Consider the following 24,884-nt stretch of genomic DNA (forward strand, 5'->3'; position numbering starts at 1 on the left):
ATAGGGGTCTAAGCCTTGGAACCTCGAACCTGAAAAAAATAGTGACATTTTCCAGGTTCGAAGGGAAATCACCATCACGTTTTGTACCTTTCGCACATTTTGGCTAAGTCGATGTCTTAAACTGAGAATAAGATACAAAGCCGTTCTTCGCCCGGAACAGCTCTGGATTTTGCGATGAGCGTGCGAAAAGGAGTATGTTATTATTAATATATCATTTTATGATAATACAGTGAATCGCTAATACTAGATCGCTGTCACTTAAACCGGGAGGGCTGTTCGACTTAGCTACGAATCCGATGGTTGCTAATAGAATTGGGTGAGATGTATAATAACCAAGAGCGCTGTGGTGCGTGACCCCCGGTGATTTCCTAGTTCGGCAAGATGAAACTGTGCGTGACCGCCATGATGGATTGCCTAGTAGGAGATTGAGACTCTCAAAGGCACTGCGCTCGTGTGGGCGCTGCCAAGGTCAACACTGCACAGACCACTAAATCGTGTGGTGGCGTCCGTGAAGGTAAGCTAGGAAACACCAATACAGTGCTGGCGGATAGTATACTGCCACCCCGTTTTTTGCTTTATTTTATCCAATACGAGGCGTTTTGCGACGCGCTTTTGTCCAATCGAAAGGGCGCTCTAATACGAAGCGAACGCTACTCGATTCATTTCAATCTGACACGTACTTGCGATGCAACCGTAAAAAATGTTGAAGTTGAAGTTGACGTACCTGGCGGTTACAATACTGCCAGTTCGGTTTGCGCGACTTGTACTGGTTGTTTGACGGTTGAATTGCACTCAGTACTTGGTCTTAGCCCCATAGAGCTCCAGCGTAGCGATGCACCTCTTTGGCTTAGACTCAACCAGTTTTGTGATGAGGTCCTGCCCGATCGCAGCCCACGATGCCTTGATCGTCTCGATGAGGTCTTCACGTGTCTGAAATTGTCGTCCGTGAGCGTAGACAGCACGAGTCAGGACCCCCCACATGTTCTCTATGGGGTTCAGGTCGGGCGACTGTGCTGGCCAGTCCATCACGTCCACGTTTTCCTCCTTCAGGAACTCCTTCGTGGCTCCTGAAGTATGGATTGAGGCGTTGTCCTGTTGAAAGACACACTCTCGGCCGTACACGCGGTCAATGAACGGCAGCTAATACTCTGAGAGAGTATAGATGTACCGCTCACTGCTTTGATTTCCCTCTAAAATCACTAATTCAGACTTACGGCTAGCACAAAATGCAGCCCAAACCATGACACTTCCTCCGCCACTTTGGCGAGTAGAGTAGATCTCGGGTTCGCGGCGCAAATCGTGCCAATAGTGCTGCATGTAGTCTGGCCCGTCCAGATTGAACTTCTTTTCGTCTGAAAAGACGCAGTTTCCCCATTTTGTCATGTCCCAGGTCACCTTAGCTCGGGCCCACGTGAGACGAGCCTCCTTGTGCTTCTTAGTCAACACAGGCGAAGCTTTACGCTTTTCGTAGTTCATGTTAGGATCCGCCTGAAGGATTTCACGGATCCGCCGCGCACTTACAGGTAGCTCCAGCGCCATTTTGAGCTCCGCAGAGCTGAGTTGACCCTTCGAAGCTTCACGAAGCAGCCGGCGACGTGCCTTCGGCGTGAGCTTTTTGGGTCTTCCCGATCGTTTAACCTTGGTGTAGCCCTCTGGATCAGATAGGAAGGCGTGTACTACGGGTCTAGAACGCTGCACACGTGTCGCTATAGCTCTTTCGCTCAGTCCTGCCTCAGAGAAGGCCGTTATCCGGTGCTGCTCTCCTTCGCTAAGTTTGGTCCCCCTGGGCATGCTGCTAACACGAATACATGACAAACAATACAATAGCATATGCACATTTAATTGCAAACAATACAATAGCATATGCACATTTAATTGCTGATCACAGGGCTAGAAGCGGATGCGAAAGCAACGCCTCCATATCAGTAAAATACGCACCGGCTGTATACTGACCGCCAGCACTGCCAAGCGCGTGAGGCGTTTAATTGCGGTTGCGCAGTGAGCAAGAAGCGGAGTGAGCTGAATCGAGTGGCGTTCGCTTCGTATTAGAGCGCTCTTTCGATTGGACAAAAGCGCGTCGCAAAACGCCTCGTATTGGATAAAATAAAGCAAAAAATCGGGGTGGCAGTATACTATCCGCCAGCACTGTATGCTCGGTTCAACTGAAAATCAAGAATGACTCGTGTTCTTCCATTGTTGTTGTGTAGGGGAAAGCTTCGCAAGCGTCAAAACCCCCGTAGACCTACTTTGACTATACTGGTCCCTGTTTAGTGGGAGCGCACTCATGCACGAGTGTAGTGGGTCTAACTTGACTCACTACTTTAGCTTACACGTCGCGCTACGTGTATGAGGAAGCGGAAGTACTTTGTAATTACTTAGGTTAATTATATATTGAATACACAAATATAATTTAACTTAGATAAGACTCCAAGTAGCTAGTTTAAGGTAAAATGAGAACTGTATTGTTTGTGAATTGATCTTCCTCCTAAATCTGCTAAAAATGTTTATCATCTAGGAAAGGGGTTGACAGCGGCTAGCTGTCAGAGCCCCGCTAATATGCACGTCTCTAATTGGTAGAAAGATGCCAATAGGATCTTTGGGTATGTGTGGACCACTCATTGTGGTGGCCCACTTCAATGTATTCATTGGTGTGACTTGCACCAAGGTGAGGAAGTATCTAAAACTTTCACCAGATATCTTATCTGTTAAAATCACAAGTGGCTACAAGCCACTTGTGCGTGTAACCCCGTTACACCATCCCCCCTTAAGGTCAGACGCGCGGGGTCCCCGCGCGTCAATCTCTGAATTGACCATTCGTCAATTCTCCGCGTTTGGAGAAGAAACCTGCGCTCATTCAACGATGAGCGCGCCTCAAGCAAAGAAGACTCCGAAGTCGGTGGAGAGTCATCTCTCCATCGATGACTACTTCGAGCGCCAGAAGGCGAAGTATGGCTACGTCATCGCCGAAGTCGACGACGATGAAGATATGGAGGGCGAAGAGGACTCGCCCTCATAGCGTAAAGACTCAGTGTCGAGCGAATCGCCCGACCCTCACGCCAAGAACATTCGCCCGCGTGAAGGGGACGAATCGGACGCTTCGAGTTCGAAGCGTTCGCGTACTGAGAGCGACACCCCACTCGCTTCCGCTGGGGCTCTCAGTACTCCGCGCGCTCCTGCTGCAGCGCGTGATTCCAATGCTCAAGGCTCTCCGCGCGCTGCAGGCGCAGCGCGCGATCCGGGGATGCCGTCCGCGTCCGAGATCTCGGACCGTTATGGGAACTCGGTACCTCCGAATGAGGTACCGCTGTACGTACGCAGCGCCATCAAAGATGACGCTGTGGCTGCCGAGCTGCACTTTGATGCGGAAACGCATCAAAGGCGCGATTACTACATCGGACTCTTTCATGAGCTCCGATGGTTTCAAAGCAACAAGACCTCTTCTCGCAGCAAAGTGCCCGAGTGGCAGGCACTTTGTCAAAGTTGGAACGCTTTTGTTGATAACTTCAACAAGAAGCCGAGTGCTTACCGTGATCGGATTAAGCATGCGCGTGATCGTTTCGAGACGTACTCGAAGCGTGGAAAGCTGGAGCAACTTCATGTTGCTGCGGAGGAGGCAAATGTGCCGTGCTCTGTGCCCGAGGGCTTTCAGTGCGCGAAGTGCTTCCCAGGCGCGGTCCGCTTGAGCGACCGCGACCTGAACGGGTACACGTCGTTCCGTGTGCCCGAAAGTCTCAAAGAGCTCCGTGCTAAGTTCTTAGCACGTGAGGGCTCGGGCGCTAGCAATGACCGCAGCGCTCGTATTACTTCCGCTGCGCCAGCGCGTACTGCTCCTCGTACGCCCCCACCATTTCCGGAACGTCCTCCAGCAAGACGTTCCGCGGCTCCCATGTATCTTGATGGGGAGGAAATCTTCTCCAACGAATACGAAAACGAGCCCCTTGAGGATTCGTTTTCGGGATACTATGGTCAACAATCCGCTCAACAATCCAGCGGGTTGAGCCGCGGGCGTCACGGATCGGCGGTGGCGGGGTGGGAACACGCCCCGGGTATGATCAGCCCCGCGCAAGTCAGTATGCGCCTCTCCGCGACCGAGTGACCACCGTGGAGCGTTTGCAGGGCGCTGAGTTCGCCGCCCTGAAATAGGAGCTGGCGAACCAGAAGGCCCAAGTCGTGGCGGTCTCGCAGACCGCCTCGAATATCCAGGTCGAGTTGAGGACTCAGATGAAGGGGTTGCTGCAGCGCGTCCGCGCGCTGGAGGAGAGGCTGCTCGTCGCCGAGGCCAAGTCCTCCGCTTCTGCCTCGGCTCCTGCCGAGGCTTCGGGTCAGCCGAGCTAGATGGCTCGTGCTGCAGGTATGGCTTCAGCCGTCCGACGTAAAAGGTCGGATGGAGGCGCATGCTAGACGGTATGTCTAGCGTGTAACCGTTGCCGTGCCATGCCAATACAGTGAACGGCCCGATGAAGCGCGGAGCAAGCTTGCTTGCTCCGAAATCCGAAACTGCATGTTTAGGCAGGTTTTGCGCAGCTAACAAAACCAATGAACTAACCTTGAATTCATTTGTGTTGCCTCTGCCCACATTGTCTGCGTTCAGCCTCTGTTGGTCAACAGAAGCTGCTATTGCGTCTTGGACAAACCGAATTACGGCTTGTCTTTTGGTGATGAAATGGATTGCATCCGAGCTGAAGTCATTCAGCTCGCTCTCCGCTAGAGGCCCGGCCTCTGCGTGGTTCTTCGCGGTGTCTGCGCTCTGCGCAGACCCGTGGTCGTTGTCCTTGTTGTTGGAGGAGTCTGCGCCCTGCGCAAACTCATGTGGTTTGTCCATTATTGCAGCTGACATCGTGCAAGTGTCAGCGGTTTTCTGCGGCTGCTGTATTGCGGTCGTAGATCCTCCCCCACTTAAAGTGGGAGCCATCACTCCGAGTAAACTCGGCAGACGGGGATGCCGCATGGCATTCACGTAGAACGGTGTATGCCCGGTCGAGGCATGCACTGAGTTATTGATGGCAAACTCTGCCATCGATAAGCACTCGCTCCAGTATTGGAACGAGTGAGCGTAGCTCTTCAACATATCGACGAGCACGCGATTCACGCGCTCGGTTTGACCGTCCGTCTGCGGATGATCCGCAGTCGACATGGAAAGCTGGCTCCCAAGAAGTGTAAACACTTCTTGCCACAGGTTCGCTGTGAAGCGCGGGTCTCTGCCCGACACGATGTCGGACGGCATGCCATGGTGTTTGAACACCATGTCGACGAACAGACGGGCCGTCTGCTTCGCGGTCACTTCTGCCGGCACCGCAGCAAGATGTACCATCTTGCTGAAGCGGTCGACGAAGACCACAACACCGGTATTCCCTCCGCTGTCCGGGGGAAGACCAAAGATGAAGTCCAAAGACATGGAGTTCCAACACTCCGACGGAGTCGGTAGTGATTGTAACGGAGCCTGCGCGAATGGCGCAGGCTTTACGCGTTGATATACCTCGCAAGCACGGATGTACTTGCGCACCCACTTATACTGGTGGTGCCAGTAGAAGTCGCGCGTGAGAAGGACGTATGTCTTCTCACGTCCGAGATGTCCCGCAGTCGGGGCATCATGATATTCGTACATGATCCTGAGTCGCAGGTCATGGTCATTCGACACGACAACGCGGTCCGCGTTGTCGTCGACTGCATTATAAAGAAGCAGTCCGTCGTGCACCGATATCGGTGTGCACGCGCGCGAAGGTGTTTGGGCAACTTCTGACGAGCCTTGTCAGAAGGTGTTGTGCCATAGGCCAACAAGGGCTTCGCGTCCGCATTGTGCGCGTACGCGGCCTTCACATCATCCAACAGGGACGATGTGGGTTTGCTTGATCGCATGACGTCAATAGCATTGACGTCAGCAGCTTCTGCGTAGTCCGGCCGACGTGATAACGCGTCGGCCACCACATTCAATCTTCTGGGTTTGTATTCGACCCGGAAGTTATACTCCGCAAAGAATGAGAGACATCTCGCCATTCTTTGTGATATGTGTGGCGACTTCACTGCGGTGCCCAGTGATGCATGGTCGGTGTAGACCACAAACGGTCTACTCCCAAGCAAGTACACTCGGAACTTTGCGAGTGCATACTTCATGGCAAGGAGTTCCTTGTCATGCACCGGATAGTTGCGCTCAGCTGGCTTCAGCTGACGCGACTGGTAGACGACACGATCACGGCCCTCGTGATCGTGCTGCTAACGCGCATCCGATCGCGAAATCGGATGCGTCACACACTACGTGAAATGGGCGATCTTGTTCAGCCACTGCCAAGATCGGCGCCTCAGTCAAGCCCCGCTTGACTGCATCGAATGCCTTTTGGCAATCGGGTGTCCAATTCCACACAGCTTCTTTCTTAAGAAGCTGTGACAGCGGGCGGATCTTGCCCGCATAGTCCTCCACGTACTTGCACAAGTACGTGGCTGCTTCAAGGAAGTGCCTCAGTTCCTTGACACTTGAAGGCGGTGGCCATTCATTAATCACTCTGACCTTTTCCGGGTCAGGGCGAACACCATTCTTCCCTACGAGACACCCGAGGACGGGTATATCGCTCGCCCCGAAGATACACTTCTTCAGGTTCGCGTAGAGCTTATGCTTTCGCATAAGCTCAAGTAGCTTCCGGAGATGCACCCTGTGCATCGCTACGTCGGTCTTCCCGTCCACAGCCCCGGCTGTGGATGAATACATCATCGAAGTAGCTCGGTGCGAAGTCGCGCACCGAGCGCAACAAGTGCGTCACGCACCTGTTGAAAGTCGCAGGGGGCTTCTTAAACCCCTGCGGCATTACTAGCCATTCCCAGAGCATGCCGCTTGGCGTGCTCACTGCCGTGAGGGATATCGCTCTCACGCATTAGGATTTGATAAAATCCATCTCGCAAGTCGAGAGCACTGTAAACGGTGCTCCCGGCCATCGAATCGATGATGACATCTTTTCGCGGTATCGGCGTCTGTGCCGGTACCGTCGCATCGTTCAGCTTGTTGTAGGCATGAACGATGCGCCATCCGCCCTTTGGCTTTTTGACACATAACGTCGGAGCGCTGTGCGGGGACTTCGATTCCCGCACTTGTCCAGCTTTGCGACAACTTTCAAAGAAGTCGTCGATCGCCTCCACTTGATCTCGCGGCAGTGGCCACTGCCGCGTGACACAGTACTTCGTGCCCGGCACGAGATCAATCTCGTGCTGAATGCCCTTATCCTGCGGAAGTTCCGCAGGAATCGCTTCAGGGAGTACGTCTTTGTACTCCCTCAACAATTCGTAATCGGGACTCGACTTCAGCGAGTCCCAACCTTGTTCCTCGAAGCGCTCTCGCTTCGTCTTCGCACTGAGAGTGTCTTCACTCTCAGTGGTACTTCCCATGAAGAGCTGCTTCAGCTCTTCGCTCTCGCTTTTCGTTCTTTCGCTGTCCGAAATAACGCAGACCTGCTCGATGCATCCATCGTGCAAGTCGCGCGTGAAGCACTTCCAGCTCATGGTTGGAAGCGAAGTCAACTCCGACGCCGTCGTCGGAGGACTAGCGAGTTCCATGTCACGATACTTGAATCCAGTATCGGTACGCTTAGCGTCTCGACATCCGGCGTCACCGCCTCAGTCTGCCCAGCAGACTGTTCTTGTTGTGTCTCGGTCCCGGACCGAGACTTGCGCAGCGTTTTTCGCTTGCGCCGCCTTCTTGTTGTGCGGAGCCCGGCTCCGCACAGTTGTTCTTCTGGTCCAGGCCCGGCCGTGGACAGTTGTTCGCCGGCGGACCCTGTCCGCGGGTGCGCGGTATCAAACCTGGCTTGACCGCATTTTCCTTCGTGCAACCCGGCTGCACGGTAATGTGTCCTTTCGCCGGCAGACCCTGTCTGCGGGCGCGCGATATCAAGCCCGGCTTGATCGCATGGCGCTTCGTCGTGCAGCCCGGCTGCACGACAGCATGCAAATTGCGTCAGTGCGGTACGTTTGCAACCGTCCGCACTGTTTGCAGCGTCAACTCCCGGAGTTGACACGCCTTCGTCACCTCGACGCCATTCATTGGCGGAGCCCCTCACGACCGAGGGTGCGTCGGCTCCCGGAGCCGACGCGTCGTTGTTGACCTGACCTCTTCGGGTCAGGGACTGTCCCATGCGTACTTGAACGCGAGTGTTGGTTCCCGGAACCGACACATCCTCATCTTCCGACGTCGGCAGCACCGCCGACGTGGATCCCACTTGTGCGCATCCTCGCGCACCCCTTGGGCACTCCGGGACAGCAGCATTAAGCGCCGTCTCGACTCGTAAGCCGCGCGCACTTGCTGGTGCGTGCGCTGCGGTAACAGGGCCATCGCTCTCTGTTCCGCTGTCGCGGCCGAAGCGCACGAGCGTGCGCTTCTTCCAGTCTATCATCGGATCATGCCGTGCAAGCCACGGCATGCCCATAACAACGTCGAACTTATCGTCCAGGTCCAGGACAATAAAGTGTTCGACAAACACTTGTTGTTTGTACGAGAAGCGCACGTTCACGACGCGCTTCTCGGTTTTTACGATGGCACCTGTTGCCAATCGTACCTCCAGAAGACTTCGAGGTATATCTACCTCCTCGAAGTCAAGTCTCGACAGGCTTCGTAGTCGAACAAAGTTGTTCGACGCGCCTGAGTCTACCAAAGCTCGAAGAGAGTCACTCGCTCTCTTCGAGTAAACCTTCAAGATGACCAGGTTCGGCCTGTCATCTTGTTCCTGGCAGTGAGAGTTGGTCTCACTGGGGGCTGCAGTCCTCAGTGTCGCGTGCCCGATGTCGGCACGCGTGACTGCATTACCAGTACGGCGCCCCGCGCCTACTGGATGTTCGCTTTTTTTGTTGGTCCGCGGCGATGCCTAGCATCGCCACGACGGCCACCTCCAGGGGGCATGTGCAACGGGGTTACACACAGAAGTGACAACTGTCACTTGTGCATGACATTTGTCACTTGTGGTTTAACAGATAAATATCTGTTAAAGGTTTTAGATACTTCCTCACATTGGTGTAAGACACACCAATGGATACATTGAAGTGGGCCACCACAATTAGTGGTCCACACATACCCAAAGATCCTATTGGTAGAAAGCAGCATCTTTCTACCAATCAGAGTCATGCATATTAGCGGGGCTCTGACAGCCAGCCGCTGTCAACCCTTTCATAGATGATAAACAGTTTTTAGCAGATTTTAGAGGAAGATCAATTTACAAACAATACAGTTCTCATTTTACCTTAAACTAGCTACTTGGAGTCTTGTCTAAGTTAACTTATATTTGTGTATTCAAATATAATTAACCTAAGTAATTACTAAGTACTTACGCTTCCTCATACACGTTGCGCAACGTGTAAGCTAAAGTAGTGAGTCAAGTTAGACCCACTACACCTGGTAGAACTTTGTAGTCCGTCCAACGACCGACGGCTTGACGTTCGTACGAGGTGTACGAACGCGGAGCCGAGAGCCACATGAGCACGGAGGTGCCCATGGAGAGATCCAACACGCCTGCAACGCATGTTGCACGCGCGGACTGCCCCCACCCGTCTGACCCAGAGTGGGAGGCCCTCCAACGACTGTCAACAGTCATCAGAGAAGCGGCGATAGCTACGATGCTGCGTACGCTATCGCCGACGGAGCAACATGGTGTTGCTCTGGGGTTCATCATGAAGGAGCAGCGTGACGCTGCTTCCTCAGTGACGGCGTCGTCAGGGACGACACCGCGTGCTCAACCATTAAAGTTGAGCGTAAGCAATTACGTGGAAGAGAGGGCGAACCTCACCTCCGATGGCTTGTCGAACTCGACACAGCCATAGCGGCTCGACGCATCGTCGACCCGCTGTCGAAGGTCGCGTTCGCCATGTCCTGCCTTGGCGGACGCGCAAGGAGTTGGGCGTATGGACGCCGACTCTCCGATCCTACGTGCTTCAGCACGTACGAAGTGTTCAAAGAGGAGCTCAAACAAGCGTTTGAGCCCCCGCAAAACGAGTTCCGGTCGAGGGCGGAGTTCCTCGACCTTCAGCAGGGTAAGCATGACGTCCATGCTTATGCGCAGCGCGCACGATATTTGGTATCAAATATCGTGACTAACCCGATTGACGAGGCGACTAAGGTCGTCACGTTCATGAAAGGGCTTAGAGATGGGCCTGTGAAGACCTATCTCTTCCGAGAGTACCCGAGTACTCTCGAAGCTGCGATCACTCTTGCCATGCAAGAAGAGTTTAGCCTGCGGCAGGCTAAACTCCATGTGAACGTGCCGAGGCCGCAACCGCGCCCGGTAGCGAGGTCGGGAGGTCCAGAACCAATGGACCTCTCGAATGCAACAACTGCTGGTTACCAGCAGCAGGGAGGCAACGTGCGATGCCTCCGTTGCGGACGGATCGGTCACTTTGCACGGGAGTGAACAGCTCCCATGCCCCCTGGAGATGGCCGTCGTGGCGATGTTAGGCATCGCCGCGGACCAACAAAAAACGCGAACATCCAGTAGGCGCGGGGCGCCGTACTGGTAATGCAGTCGCGCGTGCCGACATCGGGCACGCGACACTGAGGACTGCAGCCCCCAGTGAGACCAGCTCTCACTGCAAGAAACAAGATGACAGGCGAAACCTAGTCATCTTGAAGGTTTACTCGAAGAGAGCGAGTGACTCTCTTCGAGCTTTGGTAGACTCAGGCGCGTCGAACAACTTTGTTCGACTACGAAGCCTGTCGAGACTTGACTTCGAGGAGGTAGATATACCTCGAAGTCTTCTGGAGGTACGATTGGCAACAGGTGCCATCGTAAAAACCGAGAAGCGCGTCGTGAACGTGCGCTTCTCGTACAAACAACAAGTGTTTGTCGAACACTTTATTGTCCTGGACCTGGACGATAAGTTCGACGTTGTTATGGGCATGCCGTGGCTTGCACGGCATGATCCGATGATAGACTGGAAGAAGCGCACGCTCGTGCGCTTCGGCCGCGACAGCGGAACAGAGAGCGATGGCCCTGTTACCGCAGCGCACGCACCAGCAAGTGCGCGCGGCTTACGAGTCGAGACGGCGCTTAATGCTGCTGTCCCGGAGTGCCCAAGGGGTGCGCGAGGATGCGCACAAGTGGGATCCACGTCGGCGGTGCTGCCGACGTCGGAAGATGAGGATGTGTCGGTTCCGGGAACCAACACTCGCGTTCAAGTACGCATGGGACAGTCCCTGACCCGAAGAGGTCAGGTCAACAACGACGCGTCGGCTCCGGGAGCCGACGCACCCTCGGTCGTGAGGGGCTCCGCCAATGAATGGCGTCGAGGTGACGAAGGCGTGTCAACTCCGGGAGTTGACGCTGCAAACAGTGCGGACGGTTGCAAACGTACCGCACTGACGCAATTTGCATGCTGTCGTGCAGCCGGGCTGCACGACGAAGCGCCATGCGATCAAGCCGGGCTTGATATCGCGCGCCCGCAGACAGGGTCTGCCGGCGAAAGGACACATTACCGTGCAGCCGGGTTGCACGAAGGAAAATGCGGTCAAGCCAGGTTTGATACCGCGCACCCGCGGACAGGGTCCGCCGGCGAACAACTGTCCACGGCCGGGCCTGGACCAGAAGAACAACTGTGCGGAGCCGGGCTCCGCACAACAAGAAGGCGGCGCAAGCGAAAAACGCTGCGCAAGTCTCGGTCCGGGACCGAGACACAACAAGAACAGTCTGCTGGGCAGACTGAGGCGGTGACGCCGGATGTCGAGACGCTAAGCGTACCGATACTGGATTCAAGTATCGTGACATGGAACTCGCTAGTCCTCCGACGGCGGCGTCGGAGTTGACTTCGCTTCCAACCATGAGCTGGAAGTGCTTCACGCGCGACTTCCACGATGGACGAATCGAGCAGGTCTGCGTTCTTTCGGACAGCGAAAGAACGGAGAGCGAGAGCGAAGAGCTGAGGCAGCTCTTCATGGGAAGTACCACTGAGAGTGAAGACACTCTCAGTGCGAAGACGAAGCGAGAGCGCTTCGAGGAACAAGGTTGGGACTCGCTGAAGTCGAGTCCCGATTACGAATTGTTGAGGGAGTACAAAGACGTACTCCCTGAAGCGATTCCTGCGGAACTTCCGCAGGATAAGGGCATTCAGCACGAGATTGATCTCGTGCCGGGCACGAAGTACTGTGTCACGCGGCAGTGGCCACTGCCGCGAGATCAAGTGGAGGCGATCGACGACTTCTTTGAAAGTTGTCGCAAAGCTGGACAAGTGCGGGAATCGAAGTCCCCGCACAGTGCTCCGACGTTATGTGTCAAAAAGCCAAAGGGCGGATGGCGCATCGTTCATGCCTACAACAAGCTGAACGATGCGACGGTACCGGCGCAGACGCCGATACCACGAAAAGATGTTATCATCGATTCGATGGCCGGGAGCACCGTTTACAGTGCTCTCGACTTGCGAGATGGATTTTATCAAATCCTAATGCGTGAGAGCGATATCCCTCACGGCAGTGAGCACGCCAAGCGGCATGCTCTGGGAATGGCTAGTAATGCCGCAGGGGTTTAAGAAGCCCCCTGCGACTTTCAACAGGTGCGTGACGCACTTGTTGCGCTCGGTGCGCGACTTCGCACCGAGCTACTTCGATGATGTATTCATCCACAGCCGGGGCTGTGGACGGGAAGACCGACGTAGCGATGCACAGGGTGCATCTCCGGAAGCTACTTGAGCTTATGCGAAAGCATAAGCTCTACGCGAACCTGAAGAAGTGTATCTTCGGGGCGAGCGATATACCCGTCCTCGGGTGTCTCGTAGGGAAGAATGGTGTTCGCCCTGACCCGGAAAAGGTCAGAGTGATTAATGAATGGCCACCGCCTTCAAGTGTCAAGGAACTGAGGCACTTCCTTGGCTTGGCCACGTACTTGTGCAAGTACGTGGAGGACTATGCGGGCAAGATCCGCCCGCTGTCACAGCTTCTTAAGAAAGAAGCTGTGTGGAATTGGACACCCGATTGCCAAAAGGCATTCGATGCAGTCAAGCGGGGCTTGACTGAGGCGCCGATCTTGGCAGTGGCTGAACAAGATCGCCCATTTCACGTAGTGTGTGACGCATCCGATTTCGCGATCGGATGCGCGTTAATGCAGCACGATCACGAGGGCCGTGATCGTGTCGTCTACTACCAGTCGCGTCAGCTGAAGCCAGCTGAGCGCAACTATCCGGTGCATGACAAGGAACTCCTTGCCATGAAGTATGCACTCGCAAAGTTCCGAGTGTACTTGCTTGGGAGTAGACCATTTGTGGTCTACACCGACCATGCATCACTGGGCACCGCAGTGAAGTCGCCACACATATCACAAAGAATGGCGAGATGTCTCTCATTCTTTGCGGAGTATAACTTCCGGGTCGAATATAAACCCGGAAGATTGAATGTGGTGGCCGACGCGTTATCACGTCGGCCGGACTATGCAGAAGCTGCAGACGTCAATGCCATTGACGTCATGCGATCGAGCAAACCCACATCATCTCTGTTGGATGATGTGAAGGCCGCGTACGCGCACAATGCGGACGCGAAGCCCTTGTTGGCCTATGGCACAACACCTTCTGACAAGGCTCGTCAGAAGTTGCCCAAACACCTTCGCGCGCGTGCACACCGCTTTCGTGTGCACGAAGGACTACTACTTTACAACGCAGTCGACGACAACGCGGATCGCGTTGTCGTGCCAAATGACCATGACCTGCGACTCAGGATCATGTACGAGTATCACGATGCCCCGACTGCGGGACATCTCGGACGTGAGAAGACTTACGTCCTTCTCACGCGCGACTTCTACTGGCACCACCAGTATAAGTGGGTGCGCAAGTACATCCGTGCTTGCGAGGTATATCAACGCGTAAAGCCTGCGCCATTCGCGCAGGCTCCGTTACAATCACTACCGACTCCGTCGGAGTGTTGGAACTCCATGTCTTTGGACTTCATCTTTGGTCTTCCCCCGGACAGCGGAGGGAATACCGGTGTTGTGGTCTTCGTCGACCGCTTCAGCAAGATGGTACATCTTGCTGCGGTGCCGGCAGAAGTGACCGCGAAGCAGACGGCCCGTCTGTTCGTCGACATGGTGTTCAAACACCATGGCATGCCGTCCGACATCGTGTCGGGCAGAGACCCGCGCTTCACAGCGAACCTGTGGCAAGAAGTGTTTACACTTCTTGGGAGCCAGCTTTCCATGTCGACTGCGGATCATCCGCAGACGGACGGTCAAACCGAGCGCGTGAATCGCGTGCTCGTCGATATGTTGAAGAGCTACGCTCACTCGTTCCAATACTGGAGCGAGTGCTTATCGATGGTAGAGTTTGCCATCAATAACTCAGTGCATGCGTCGACCGGACATACACCGTTTTATGTGAATGCCATGCGGCATCCCCGTCTGCCGAGTTTACTCGGAGTGGTGGCTCCCACTTTAAGTGGGGGAGGATCTACGACCGCAATACAGCAGCCGCAGAAAACCGCTGACACTTGCACGATGTCAGCTGCAATAATGGACAAACCACATGAGTTTGCGCAGGGCGCAGACTCCTCCAACAACAAGGACAACGACCACGGGTCTGCGCAGAGCGCAGACACCGCGAAGAACCACGCAGAGGCCGGGCCTCTAGCGGAGAGCGAGCTGAATGACTTCAGCTCGGATGCAATCCATTTCATCACCAAAAGACAAGCCGTAATTCGGTTTGTCCAAGACGCAATAGCAGCTTCTGTTGACCAACAGAGGCTGAACGCAGACAATGTGGGCAGAGGCAACACAAATGAATTCAAGGTTAGTTCATTGGTTTTGTTAGCTGCGCAAAACCTGCCTAAACATGCAGTTTCGGATTTCGGAGCAAGCAAGCTTGCTCCGCGCTTCATCGGGCCGTTCACTGTATTGGCATGGCACGGCAACGGTTACACGCTAGACATACCGTCTAGCATGCGCCTCCATCCGACCTTTTACGTCGGACGGCTGAAGCCATACCTGCAGCACGAGCCATCTAGCTCGGCTGACCCGAAGCCTCGGCAGGAGCCGAGGCAGAAGCGGAGGACTTGGCCTCGGCGACGAGCAGCCTCTCCTCCAGCGCGCGGACGCGCTGCAGCAACCCCTTCATCTGAGTCCTCAACTCGACCTGGATATTCGAGGCGGTCTGCGAGACCGCCACGACTTGGGCCTTCTGGTTCGCCAGCTCCTATTTCAGGGCGGCGAACTCAGCGCCCTGCAAACGCTCCACGGTGGTCACTCGGTCGTGGAGAGGCACATACTGATCAGCCCGGGGCTGATCATGCCCGGGGCGTGTTCCCACCCCCGCCACCGCCGATCCGTGACGCCCGCGGCTCAACCCGCTGGATTGTTGAGCGGATTGTTGACCATAGTATCCCGAAAACGAATCCTCAAGGGGCTCGTTTTCGTATTCGTTGGAGAAGATTTCCTCCCCATCAAGATACATGGGAGCCGCGGAACGTCTTGCTGGAGGACGTTCCGGAAATGGTGGGGGCGTACGAGGAGCAGTACGCGCTGGCGCAGCGGAAGTAATACGAGCGCTGCGGTCATTGCTAGCGCCCGAGCCCTCACGTGCTAAGAACTTAGCACGGAGCTCTTTGAGACTTTCGGGCACACGGAACGACGTGTACCCGTTCAGGTCGCGGTCGCTCAAGCGGACCGCGCCTGGGAAGCACTTCGCGCACTGAAAGCCCTCGGGCACAGAGCACGGCACATTTGCCTCCTCCGCAGCAACATGAAGTTGCTCCAGCTTTCCACGCTTCGAGTACGTCTCGAAACGATCACGCGCATGCTTAATCCGATCACGGTAAGCATTCGGCTTCTTGTTGAAGTTATCAACAAAAGCGTTCCAGCTTTGACAAAGTGCCTGCCATTCGGGCACTTTGCTGCGAGAAGAGGTCTTCTTGCTTTGAAACCATCGGAGCTCATGAAAGAGTCCGATGTAGTAATCGCGCCTTTGATGCGTTTCCGCATCAAAGTGCAGCTCGGCAGCCACAGCGTCATCTTTGATGGCGCTGCATACGTACAGCGGCACCTCATTCGGAGGTACCGAGTTCCCAAACCGGTCCGCGATCTCGGACGCGGACGGCATCCATGGATCGCGCGCTGCAGGCGCAGCGCGCGGAGAGCCTTGAGCTTTAACATCACGCGCTGCAGCAGCAGCACGCGGAGTACTGAGAGCCCCAGTAGAAGCGAGTGGAGTATCGCTCTCAGTACGCGAACGCTTCGAACTCGAAGCGTCCGATTCGTCCCCTTCACGCGGGCGAACGTTCTTGGCGTGAGGGTCGAGCGATTCGCTCGACACTGAGTCTTTACGCTTTGAGGGCGAGTCCTCCTCGCCCTCCATGTCTTCATCGTCGAAGTCGAAGTCGACGACGTCGCCGTACTTCGCCTTCTGGCGTTCGAAGTAGTCGTCGATGGAGAGATGACTCCCCACCGACTTTGCGGACTTCTTCTGAGGCGCGCTCATCGTTGAATGAGCGCGGGTTCTTCTCCAAACGCGGAGAATTGACGAATGGTCAATTTCAAAAGATTGACGTGCGGGGACCCCGCGCGTCTGACCTTAAGGGGGGGATGGTGTCACGGGGTTACACACACAAGTGACAACTGTCACTTGTGCATGACATTTGTCACTTATGGTTTAACAGATAAGTATCTGTTAAAGGTTTTAGATACTTCCTCACATTGGTGTAAGACACACCAATGGATACATTGAAGTGGGCCACCACAATTAGTGGTCCACACATACCCAAAGATCCTATTGGTAGAAAACAGCATCTTTCTACCAATCAGAGACATGCATATTAGCGGGGCTCTGACAGCCAGCCGCTGCCAACCCTTTCATAGATGATAAACAGTTTTTAGCAGATTTTAGAGGAAGATCAATTTACAAACAATACAGTTCTCATTTTACCTTAAACTAGCTACTTGGAGTCTTGTCTAAGTTAACTTATATTTGTGTATTCAAATATAATTAACCTAAGTAATTACAAAGTACTTACGCATCCTCATACACGTAGCGCAACGTGTAAGCTAAAGTAGTGAGTCAAGTTAGACCCACTACAGCATGGGAGCTGTGCACTCCCGTGCAAAGTGACCGATCCGTCCGCAACGGAAGCATCGCACGTTGCCTCCCTGCTGCTGGTAACCAGCAGTTGTTTCGTTCGAGAGGTCTATTGGTTCTGGACCTCCCGTCCTCGCTACCGGGCGCGGTTGCGGCCTCGGCACGTTCACATGGAGTTTAGCCTGCCGCAGGCTAAACTCTTCTTGCATGGCAAGAGTGATCGCAGCTTCGAGAGTACTCGGGTACTCTCGGAAGAGATAGGTCTTCACAGGCCCATCTCTAAGCCCTTTCATGAACGTGACGACCTTAGTCGCCTCGTCAATCGGGTTAGTCACGATATTTGATACCAAATATCGTGCGCGCTGCGCGTAAGCATGGACGTCATGCTTACCCTGCTGAAGGTCGAGGAACTCCGCCCTCGACCGGAACTCGTTTTGCGGGGGCTCAAACGCTTGTTTGAGCTCCTCTTTGAACACTTCGTACGTGCTGAAGCACGTAGGATCGGAGAGTCGGCGTCCATACGCCCAACTCCTTGCGCGTCCGCCAAGGCAGTACATGGCGAACGCGACCTTCGACAGCGGGTCGACGATGTGTCGAGCCGCTATGGCTGTGTCGAGTTCGACAAGCCATCGGAGGAGAGGTTCGCCCTCTCTTCCACGTAATTGCTTACGCTCAACTTTAATGGTTGAGCACGCGGTGTCGTCCCTGACGACACCGTCACTGAGGAAGCAGCGTCACGCTGCTCCTTCATGATGAACCCCAGAGCAACACCATGTTGCTCCGTCGGCGATAGCGTACGCAGCATCGTAGCTATCGCCGCTTCTCTGATGACTGTTGACAGTCGCTGGAGGGCCTCCCACTCTGGGTCAGACGGGTGGGGGCAGTCCGCGCGTGCAACATGCGTTGCAGGCGTGTTGGATCTCTCCATGGGCACCTCCGTGCTCATGTGGCTCTCGGCTCCGCGTTCGTACACCTCGTACGAACGTCAAGCCGTCGGTCGTTGGACGGACTACAAAGTTCTACCAGGTGTAGTGGGTCTAATTTGGCAGACAGGAAAATAAAATTTTGTTGCAGGCTGGGCTTCCCTTGCGAGGAGCGAATAAAATATACAAAAAGTTGCGTAGCACGGATGTAGCATAATACATATTCTACTAGTAAGTAAAAATGATAAAGCCACGACTATTTCCTGACCAAATAGGGGTCTAAGCCTTGGAACCTCGAACCTGAAAAAAATAGTGACATTTTCCAGGTTCGAAGGGAAATCACCATCACGTTTTGTACCTTTCGCACATTTTGGCTAAGTCGATGTCTTAAACTGAGAATAAGATACAAAGCCGTTCTTCGCCCGGAACAGCTCTGGATTTTGCGATGAGCGTGCGAAAAGGAGTATGTTATTATTAATATATCATTTTATGATAATACAGTGAATCGCTAATACTAGATCGCTGTCACTTAAACCGGGAGGGCTGTTCGACTTAGCTACGAATCCGATGGTTGCTAATAGAATTGGGTGAGATGTATAATAACCAAGAGCGCTGTGGTGCGTGACCCCCGGTGATTTCCTAGTTCGGCAAGATGAAACTGTGCGTGACCGCCATGGTCGATTGCCTAGTAGGAGATTGAGACTCTCAAAGGCACTGCGCTCGTGTGGGCGCTGCCAAGGTAAACACTGCACAGACCACTAAATCGTGTGGTGGCGTCCGTGAAGGTAAGCTAGGAAACACCAATATGCTCGGTTCAACTGAAAATCAAGAATGACTCGTGTTCGTCAATTGTTGTTGTGTAGGGGAAAGCTTCGCAAGCGTCAAAACCCCCGTAGACCTACTTTGACTATACTGGTCCCTGTTTAGTGGGAGCGCACTCATGCACGAGTGTAGTGGGTCTAACTTGACTCACTACTTTAGCTTACACGTCGCGCTACGTGTATGAGGAAGCGGAAGTACTTTGTAATTACTTTGGTTAATTATATATTGAATACACAAATATAATTTAACTTAGACAAGACTCCAAGTAGCTAGTTTAAGGTAAAATGAGAACTGTATTGTTTGTGAATTGATCTTCCTCCTAAATCTGCTAAAAATGTTTATCATCTATGAAAGGGGTTGACAGCGGCTAGCTGTCAGAGCCCCGCTAATATGCACGTCTCTAATTGGTAGAAAGGTGCCAATAGGATCTTTGGGTATGTGTGGACCACTAATTGTGGTGGCCCACTTCAATGTATCCATTGGTGTGTCTTACACCAAGGTGAGGAAGTATCTAAAACTTTTACCAGATATCTTATCTATTAAAATCACAAGTGGCTTGTAGCCACTTGTACGTGTAACCCCGTTACAACGAGCAATTCCGGGAAGTCCGCGGACTTTTCTTTGGAATTCTCCCTCGCAGTCACCGTCACTCACAACCACCACTTCAACCTAACTGCCGGACACACACTCCGCAAGTATGTTTATGCAACCGTAGCGATCTAGCTCGCAGCCAAGTCTCGTACCTAGTTATGCAAGATGAAACTTGTGCGTGACCACCATGAACGTACTCGAGTAGAAGAACCTACATGCATTCGAAAGGAAAACACAACTGCACCTTGCACTCACAAAATCTGGTTTGCCATCTGGTGAAGGCAACAACATTCCTCCCTTCATGCCTCAGCGCACACACGTATTCTCTATCAACGCTGCTGCCAAGCTTTTCGGACATCTTCTATGTTGAGGCGGTCGCGCAGACGCTCAAACACACACGGTCCCAATGCTTTGGTAAAAATGTCCGCAACACTCTTTGCGCTCGGCACATACTCCAGCGCCAGCTTGCCACGGTCCACCCATTCCGCAATATATCTTGTCTTCTTGGCTAGGTGTTTCTGATTTTGGGAGTTGCCGTTGTTTTTCACCTCATGAATGACACTCTGGTTATCCCAAAACAGGGTTGCTTGCTTCTTCTGTGGCACCTGAATGTCCTTCAACAGTAGTTGGACCCACTTGATCTCCTTAGTACACTTGTGCGCGGCAATCAACTCTGCGGCACATGTGTCATCAGCTACACTGCCCTGCTTCTTGCTCTGTCCGTGCCAGGCATTTCCGTTCAAGCACAGCACCCATCCGCTCACAGACTTACTGTCTGGGCATCCGGCATGATCCGCATCCGTAAATGCATCAATTACCACACCTTCGCTTCCAATAGCTTAATAGCGATACACTAATCCCAGATCTTTGGTACCTCGCAGGTACCGCAGTGTTCGATGAGCCAACCGGAAATTTTCGTTGGTATATGCACTGCCGTATTTCCCAAGTGTTCTCACCACATTAGCCAAATCCGGTCGAGTACAGTGCACCAGGTATTGCAAGGAGCCAACTATTTCGCAAAATGGTAGCTTCGGGTTGTTGATCAAAGCTGGATCCTTCTCCATTTTGAGTGTCGGCTCGTTTTGCATCTGCGGAGATCTCACTGTTCTCGCCTCTGTCATACCAAACTTCTCTAGCAACCGTTCTACGTAGGACGTCTGCGATATGGATAACATTTTTCCTGGTTCATAATTGATCTCCATGCCAAGTAGGAATCTAACACAACCCAAATCTTTAAGCTTGAATTATGCGCCAAGGTCCGTTGCCACCCTTTCAATATCCGCAGTGTCGCCGACGATCACCAAGTCATCGACATAGACTGTCACGTAGATGATGTTGCTATCACCTCGCTTCCAGTATATTCCAACATCGAACGTACATTTCTGAAATCCTAGTGTTTCCAAGTGCTTGTGAAGGATTTGGTTCCATATGCGTGATGCCTGCTTCAGACCGTAGAGGCCTTTCAACAGCAAACACACTCTATCAGTACCGTCGTCGTAACCCTCAGGTTGTTCCATATAAATGTTCACACCACTCAGCACTCCATTCAGAAACGCTGTGATGAAATCTATCTGTCGAGCATCCAACCCAAGTAGTAGAGCTAGAAGCAAGATCAATCGCACAGACTCAATCCGTACTACCGGAGAATATGTCTCCAAGTAATCTATGTCATACTTCTGTCTGTATCCTTTTATCGCGAGTCGCGCCTTATGCCTATCAATCATCCCCCTTTCATTCCGTTTTAGCGCCAACACCCAAATGCAACTTAGAACGTTCACAGGATTGTACGGTATTGACTTCGGTCTCGGCACCAATATCCACGCTTCATTCTGCATGAGGGACTGGTACTCATCATCCATTGCACGCTTCCACTGAGTTGCATGCTCAGACGCAAGCGCCTCTTGCACACTCGTTGGGTTCAACAGGCTACTCACGACGGCAATCATCATACACTGCAAAATTGTCTGCGCCATGGTCCATCTGCGCGGACTGTACCTCTGGGTCTGACGGCGAACTCGGGTTGATCTACGCGTAGGAGTTCCATAAATCTTTCGCTGTCCAGATCTCCCACTAACTCTGGGCGTACGATCAGCATGAACATTGCCAGATCTCCCACTAACATCGGCCATACGGCGTGCATCAGCACTTCCAGTATTAGCACGCCCAGCGCTCCCGTTAGTAGCAATACCAGTGTCAGGCGCCACACTCCCACTATCACCAACGTCTTGAGGTCCGGCAAGGTGATCATCGTACACGCCGGCCATTGCATCGCTGAAGCCATCATCATAATCATCGAAATCGCTATCGTTATCACTGCTGTCACTGTCGTTGTAACCCTTATCGATTGCTGAGTCGTCTTCACTGCCACCGCGGGCATAATAAAACTCCTCATCGACCTCCATAGGTTCCGGTTCCTTGGTTATCACTTCGTCATCGATGTCGATTTGCATATCATCGGGTAGGAGCACACTGCTCACGGGTATGTTCACAAAATCAATAGCTGTGGGTAGCTCTACATCTTTCCCGAAGTAAGTTTTATCCACTAAGTCTCTGACATAGTTTGGCTCAGCGGTAATGTCTTCGTGGAACACCACGTCCCGGCGCCCAATCAATTTCCCCGTACGCAAATCGAGTATTCGGTAGCCCAGCGATGACTTCGCGTATCCAAGAAAGAGCAGGGTCGGCGCGCATATGCAACTTACTTTTCCGTTTCTTCTTCGGAATGTGGTGAAATACTTCGCATCCACAAACGTGTAGATCACTTCTGGATTCTGGCCGTAAAGTTTCTCAAACGGGGTAATCCCGTTGAGGGCTTTGGTCGCACTCATGTTGTCGACTTCTATCACATACCCCAACACTTCACCCCACAGGCAGAATGGAAGAGCAGCTGCTTCACCTTCACCAATCGCTCGAATTTTATCCATAAGGGTGCAGTTCAACTTCTCCACCAAACAGTTTTCTTCAGGAGTGTAGCCATTGGTCGTAAGAAGCTCAATTCCATGACCACCAAGAAATTTCTCTAGAGCTTTGTTTACAAATTCTTTCCCTTGGTCGCTCGAAAAGACCTTGATTTCGTCCTCCTTCTCCAGCTTACGAATTAACTTAATAATATTTGGGGAGGCTTCATCCTTGGACTTTAGCAGGAAGCACCATTTAAATCGCGAAGCTTCATCTTGAATGATCTGGAAATACATGTTTCCTCCAGGTGTGAGCTCACCAACGTAACACACATCAGACATTATTCGAGCAAAACACTGTTTTTGTCGCTTTTGGTGCCGTTTGTATACCATTCGCGTTGCTTGGCACGCTGACACGCAATACATCGAAACGGAGCCTTGAAATCCCCTAACGTAAGAGATGTCATTCCCTCTACCATATTCCTCTCAACCATTTTCCTCATTGCTTCAATATTTTGGTGAGCGAACCGCATGTGCCACAACATAAGCCTGTCTTGTGCCGACGTGACGGCTGAGAGAGTCAAATGCAGATTCAGACGTGCAGACATGTACCCCAGTACCAGTGTCCAACATCCACTCTTGTGGATGAAGATTCTTAGTAGTAGCCATGACCGCACGGTCCTCCACCGCTTGGATCATGCCAATACTTTCACCTCGGACCGAATTCTTCGTCCATCGCATCAACCCCATGGTTTCAGACTTCTTCTATTTTTTCTTTGCTGGGGCACTTCCTGCATTATTATCGTCGTCGTTGTCCGAATTGTTCTGCTTCTTTTTTTTAATTCAGCTAGACGAAATTTGCAGATAGCCTGCAAGTGACCCTTCTTGCCGCAATAATGACATTTACGGGTCTCCACATAAGCCTTCTTTCCTCCCCCCTTCTTCTTTAGTAATTTGCCCATTTGTGGTTGTTTACCCTTGCCACGCTTCATCGACCCTATCAGCTTCTTGTTCTCCTCATCACCCTCCTTGTCGACCAAACGCTCATTTTCCGCGTTGTCGATCTCAGCTTCCCCTCGCAGAGTATTCAAAACTCTGTTCACGTCGGGAGGATTACCATCCTGGTTGAACATCCGAACAACCGTCCTATGGGTCGACTCCACTGCTGTCAAGATGCTAGCCATTTCTTCATCATCTATAGGTCTACTCATATTTCTCAATTGCCGCCTGAGATCCTCCAGGTCTTCAAGAAATTTATCCATGTTCAAGCCTTTATTGTACCTCGTACCATACAGCTTTGCACGGACACGAATACTGTTCGCATAATCAATCTTCGTCTTGTCACGCACAAAAGGCGTCCACATTTCACTAGCCCGGGTCAACGTGCAAATTTTCTTAGCATCCTTGGACAGGTGCCCAGACAATAAAGTATCGCGAGCAAAAAGATTTCGCTCCTCATACAACCTATTTCGCAATGCATTGTTCGCATCTGGCCCTTCATCACCGGTAACCACTTGCCAGCAATCGCGTTGCCTCAACAAAAGACTCCAAACGCGCCCGATACAAGTCGAATCCACCTTCCTCGTCATACGTCGGTGCTTTTCCTCCTCCAGCAACCTTCCTCACAGCTTGTTGTGGCGGTCTTGCCGATCTTGCTGCTGCTGTTGGCCTCCACCATTTTGGAAATCTCCGTATTCCATATTGCACTTAGTTCAATACCTCGTTCGCTACGGAAACTCCTTTGGGCTCATAACCTAGGAGATTGAGACTCTCAAAAGCACTGCGCTCGTGTGGGTGCTGCCAAGGTAAACACTGCACAGACCACTAAATCGTGTGGTGGTGTCCGTGAAGGTAAGTTAGGAAACACCAATATGCTCGGTTCAACTGAAAATCAAGAATGACTCGTGTTCTTCAAGTGTTGTTGTGAAGGGGAAAGCTTCGCAAGCGTCAAAACCCCCGTAGACCTACTTTGACTATACTGGTCCCTGTTTAGTGGGAGCGCACTCATGCACGAGCAATTCCGGGAAGTCCGCGGACTTCTCTTTGGAATTCTCCCTCGCAGTCACCGTCACTCACAACCACCACTTCAACCTAACTGCCGGACACACACTCCGCAAGTATGTTTATGCAACCATAGCGACCTAGCTCGCAGCCAAGTCTCGTACCTAGTTTGGCAAGATGAAACTTGTGCGTGACCGCCATGATGAGGTGCGGCAGAAGTGGATGAAGATGCCGCAATATCCTTCTTTTGAAGTTTTTGTGTGCTACAGTGTGTGTTCCAACCGAATTGATCGTCGATACATTTCCGGCGCTAGTCGAATTCAAGAGTTATGACGGCCAGGGATTGGTAGCAAAATCACGATTAGTACTAAACACTACTAATAGAATTATACTATTAGTAATATTATAAACTCCACGAAAATACGTTAGTCCTAATATATACTAAGTAGGACAAACATTAAGCAGGTTGGTACTCGAGAGTGTCTTTCATGTTAGAGTCAAGTTCATGCTAGTTACCTGTGCGCGACGTCTCGGCAGCGCAACGCACACACTCCCTTCTGCTACTCTTCGTCGAGCCTCCAGGTCCGCAGTAGCGAAGTGTCCTCCAGGGCCTCGTCGCGCGTCCGCGATCTTACGGAACCACTAG

At 52.6% G+C, this 24,884-nt stretch overlaps 1 protein-coding gene across 2 annotated transcripts; it reads right to left on the reverse strand.

The window, feature by feature from the left end:
• Window positions 1-792: 792 nt before the first annotated feature.
• On the reverse strand, window positions 793-22,579 carry IUM83_13088 (the record flags this gene model as incomplete). 2 transcript variants are annotated; one of them, XM_067937747.1, is made up of 3 exons in its annotated part: window positions 793-1,092; window positions 21,427-21,455; window positions 21,529-22,579. In XM_067937747.1, the coding sequence occupies 3 exons, from the start codon at window positions 22,577-22,579 to the stop codon at window positions 793-795; spliced, it is 1,380 nt and encodes a 459-aa protein (XP_067795833.1). The 2 variants fall into 2 exon arrangements, with proteins under 2 accessions (XP_067795833.1, XP_067795834.1); XM_067937746.1 differs by lacking the exons at window positions 21,427-21,455; window positions 21,529-22,579 and adding an exon at window positions 1,215-1,539 and having other exon boundaries at window positions 793-1,067.
• Between the last annotated feature and the right edge of the window lie 2,305 nt (window positions 22,580-24,884).

The sequence above is a fragment of the Phytophthora cinnamomi genome, assembly GCF_018691715.1.
Source record: "Phytophthora cinnamomi strain GKB4 chromosome Unknown Contig19, whole genome shotgun sequence".
Lineage (NCBI taxonomy): Eukaryota > Oomycota > Peronosporomycetes > Peronosporales > Peronosporaceae > Phytophthora > Phytophthora cinnamomi.